Below are 4,390 nucleotides of genomic sequence, written 5' to 3' on the forward strand. Positions count from 1 at the left end.
TATATATTATTAATAATTTAAACTGGAAAATAGATTTAATTATTTTGCAAAATGTTTCTATATTATAAAAAGTATTTTGTATTATAAAATAAAATAAAGCAAACACTTAAAAAAATGATGTCGACTGATAAGGCTGATAAGCGAAATACATATGGATAAAAAAAGAAAAATAAAGTGAGAAATACTAAATAGGTTTCTAGTTCATCTCTGTTTTTAATTCTATCGATATCGGATTTAAAAAAGTGAATTTCACTTGTTATTTCTTAAAAAATTAAAAAAAAATTGTAGAATTTATTATTTGAATATTTTAAAAATTACAATATTTAAAAATTATTTTAATTCTATAATCAATACATCAATTAGACAGATCTACGATATTTAAGTGCTCGATGTAACGGAAGTTGGGGCAAGTTGACGAATGTTTCATAAGTTACTTTTTAATGTGTAATATTAAAAGCACTTATCTATACTTTGATATAGGCCTAAATATCTTAATTACTTGCGTACATGACAGGGATGACAGAAGTTAAGTTCAAAATACTACCCGTTTCGTCATTTTACTCCTAAAGGCTTTATATTATTTTTTATTTTCAATCTTTCCAGCAAAGCATTCGTTAAATTTTGTAAAAAAAAGCAATCTTTTATAACTTAAGTTAGTTTACATAGATAACATCTGAAGTTTTAATTGTGCTGATTATAGATTTATATTTATATTTTATAAGAAAATAAAATACAGTAGTAATATTTTAATTATTTGGTTAAAAACATGTTTAATATTAAATCATATAAAATATGAAACGCATTTCCAATATTTATAAACAAGAATAGATTTAAAACAAAATATTTTAACTAACCTTAAGTTATACAGACAAAAAAGACATTTATACATAGAAGATTTTAATTAACTTTACACAACTTATAGATAATTTATTGTATAAGTATTATAAACCTCTGGCACGGATGATAAATTACATTTAAGGAATAAAATAAATGTAAATAAATTTATGAAAGTTTACTAATTAAAGTAAATCTCACAAATAATAATTCATCCTTAATCAAACCAAATTTGGCTAATTGCAATTCATATGACAAATTGTTCTTTTACATATAAATTTCTTGCAATTATTATTTTCTTCTGTGATTCTTTTGATGGTATTTATCTTCTTACTTATCGATTCTAGAAGCAAACTTCTATAAAAAAAAAACTATTTTAAGAATTTATCAAGCTAGAATTCTTCTAAACATCCTGTATTGATGGGCGGACATAGAATTTAATAATAATGTGTAACAAAGTTAAAGAATGGAAGCGTTACATTATCAATGATTGCACATAGTCACACTCGAAATGTTACTTTGAAAATTTCCTGTGTGTAACTATCAGTTAAGTCGTAAACTGTATCCTGTTTATAGAATCCGGCTTAAGGATAAATACGATTTAATTTTTATGAAATTTTGTAGTTGAAACTCCTACGAACAATCCATCTAATTGTATTTTAATAGAAAATCTGGCTGTTATTATTCGCTACGTTTACAAATCCGATATACAAAAACAAATCAGTATTCTTCATATTAGATTCAACTAAAACCCATAAGATTCTTTACAAAAGTAAAAATAGCTTTTAAAAATGAGGACTTAATTGTATCTTATAAATATTATTAGATTTAAAACATTTTAGGTGTCCAATTTTATTTATCCAATTTAAAATTTTTGTTATGAATAAGGCTGGGACATCAAAGTATTAAAAATCATATAAATTATCACTCATATAACTCATAAAAATTATAATATATAATTTTTAGTGTTTTTATACTATAAATTTCATATAGATTATTTTAAATTATTCTTTACATTCAGTTAGATAATGAAGTAACGCATTTCAAATGACGTTTTACTTACTTTTTAAGAGACTCGAATATTTCCAATATTTCTAAACTTCTATTTATGTACACTTTGGCCTTTTCTGGATTTTCACAAGCAAATTTATAAACGCATTCATGATTATCCGTATTTATAGCCAAGAAATAGTTCAAAAAATCGTTAATATCGGGTTTACTTGCACTAATTGATCGTTCTTGCCTCTTCTGATCATCATAATCCGAATCTTTGTTGAAGATATAGTAATATATGGCTCCTATGAGAACAACCTTTGCCACAATCATAAAAATAGCATTAGATAAATTGACAGTGAATACTTTCGAAACGGAATTCTGTCTATATTTTTCTACAGATTGATGCAATGTTACGTCATCATTTACTTTTACACAACTGATAAAAGGCAAAGTGCAGAATAAGAAGAAAAAATAGCATGTCGTATGCGAAATCATTGCTTGTTGCTCTTATCTGAAATGAAAATTTTTTAATTATTTACATAAAAGCTATGGTCTCTATACTGAATATACTTACCTTATACAGCTGGCATTTCTCATTCGGAGTCTGGTCTTTAATATAAACTGAATTAGTAGGTGGTGGAAGTGTTTATATGAATGGGAAAGACTATTGTATGCACTCCATCGCATTTTACTCCTCCCCATACGCATAATCAGTCATGAAGGAAAGCTCGTTATCTCATTTGTAGGTCAATGTGCTATGTTTAAAGAATCCGAAACGGATCCTAAATATCTATAATGAAGCATTTAAATAAATTAAATTATGTAAGAAAAAGTACTTTTAGTGTTAGTTTTACCTTTTATTTTCTTTATTTTAAAGAAACGTATAAAAAATATAGGATAAATCCGCAAATTTTAGCTTTTTTTTTTTAAAAAAAATTACAATACTTATCTTTATTATATTTTAGACACTAATGAATAATTAAACAAGATCTATATATATCTGAACATCCCTTCATTAATGATGCTGTAAATTATATCAATGATGCTAAAATTTTCGTAGAATGGAAATAATAGAAGCATTGTTTTACACTTTTTCAGTTGAATACATAAAAGTTTATCTTATCAGAAAATCAAATTAAGTTATTGTAAAGATAAGATGCAAATGATAAATCTAACATTTAATAATACAATAAAAACATTTTCTTCACTAATGAGTAAACAATCTTTAAATGAAGCTTCAAAGCAAAACCATTTATTACATTGAACAGATAGCAGGGACGGATCTACATAGGGACTAATAGCGCTTAAGTCCTGGGCCCTAAGTGTCAAGAGTCCACGAAAATTGAATAATTATCATAAATTTTTAATACTTTTTCATTAACAATGAGCACTTATCGATATAAAGTTTGTCATTCAACACCATTTCATAAATAAATATATTTCAACTCTGATTTTGATTTTATTATAAGTGATTTTAAATCCCAATTGAAAAATTCATAATCTAACAAAAAAATGAGGCCCCATTGGACTTCAATAAGCCCTAGGCCCCAAAAAACCTAGATCCGCCCCTGACAGACAGCATTATATTATAAATGTATAACGGAAGATGCTTCAAATATTATAATGTATATTTTCCATTAAAGTATTTTTAAACATAATTTGGTCTTACACTTATTTACTTCTCCTTGAAAATATCTTAAACTTTCAAAGAAAATGTTAATTTTCAGAAATTATTTTATTCAAATTCTTCTTTTACTTGTAAAAATTATTTTTTCCGTTATTTATTTTAATATATGACAGATAACGAATTTAATTAATAGGCGTATATTTTATAAGTTATGATTCGTAATTCATGACAAAAATCCCTATGTCAAGAAGAAGAAAATTAAAATAAATTTATTATTTTTATTTTACTATTTTCCTGATATTCTGTAATATTTTTTACTTCTCAAGAATTTTGCCACAAAGGAATATGTGGCAAAATTCTATAACTATACAATAAATCAATATCGTTTATTAGATACTATAATTAATACATTCCCGGTACCGCATTCTATAACTATACAGTCGACCCCCCTATAACACAGTTGATAATTCCGTTTTATATGAATTCTATGTTGTACGAGTCACTTAGATTTTACAAATACGAGTGCCGGGCTGTGAACGGCTCACGTATTTGTAAAATCTAAATGACTCATACAACATGGAATTCATATAAAACGGAATTATCAACAGTGTTACAGGGGTCGACTGTATTAGTAATATCTAGAGTACTAAGAAAGAGTTAGAACTAACTTTTAGATATAGCAAATGTGGATAAATTGATTCATTAAAGATTAATTAGTCTGTAGAAAATTATTTACTGAATATAAAATCTATTTGTTTTATTTCCATTAAAGTTTTTATCATTAAATAAAATCATTTTTTATTTTAATAACATATAATCCATTTTATCTTCACTTGTATATGACTTAAATAAACCCCACATTACTCCTACGCTGTAAACTTTTGCTACTCTATAAAATATTTTAATACGTAAATATATATAATGAATTAAAAA

General features: G+C 25.3%; 1 protein-coding gene across 1 annotated transcript; it reads right to left on the reverse strand.

The window, feature by feature from the left end:
- Window positions 1–1,070: 1,070 nt before the first annotated feature.
- Window positions 1,071–2,325, reverse strand: LOC111633740. Its single transcript, XM_023378349.1, has 2 exons — window positions 1,898–2,325; window positions 1,071–1,191 (listed from the first exon to the last, which is right to left on the reverse strand). The coding sequence occupies exons 1-2, from the start codon at window positions 2,323–2,325 to the stop codon at window positions 1,071–1,073; spliced, it is 549 nt and encodes a 182-aa protein (XP_023234117.1).
- Between the last annotated feature and the right edge of the window lie 2,065 nt (window positions 2,326–4,390).

This window comes from Centruroides sculpturatus, unplaced genomic scaffold, assembly GCF_000671375.1.
Source record: "Centruroides sculpturatus isolate CEXI.00-Female unplaced genomic scaffold, Cexi_2.0 scaffold796, whole genome shotgun sequence".
Lineage (NCBI taxonomy): Eukaryota > Metazoa > Arthropoda > Arachnida > Scorpiones > Buthidae > Centruroides > Centruroides sculpturatus.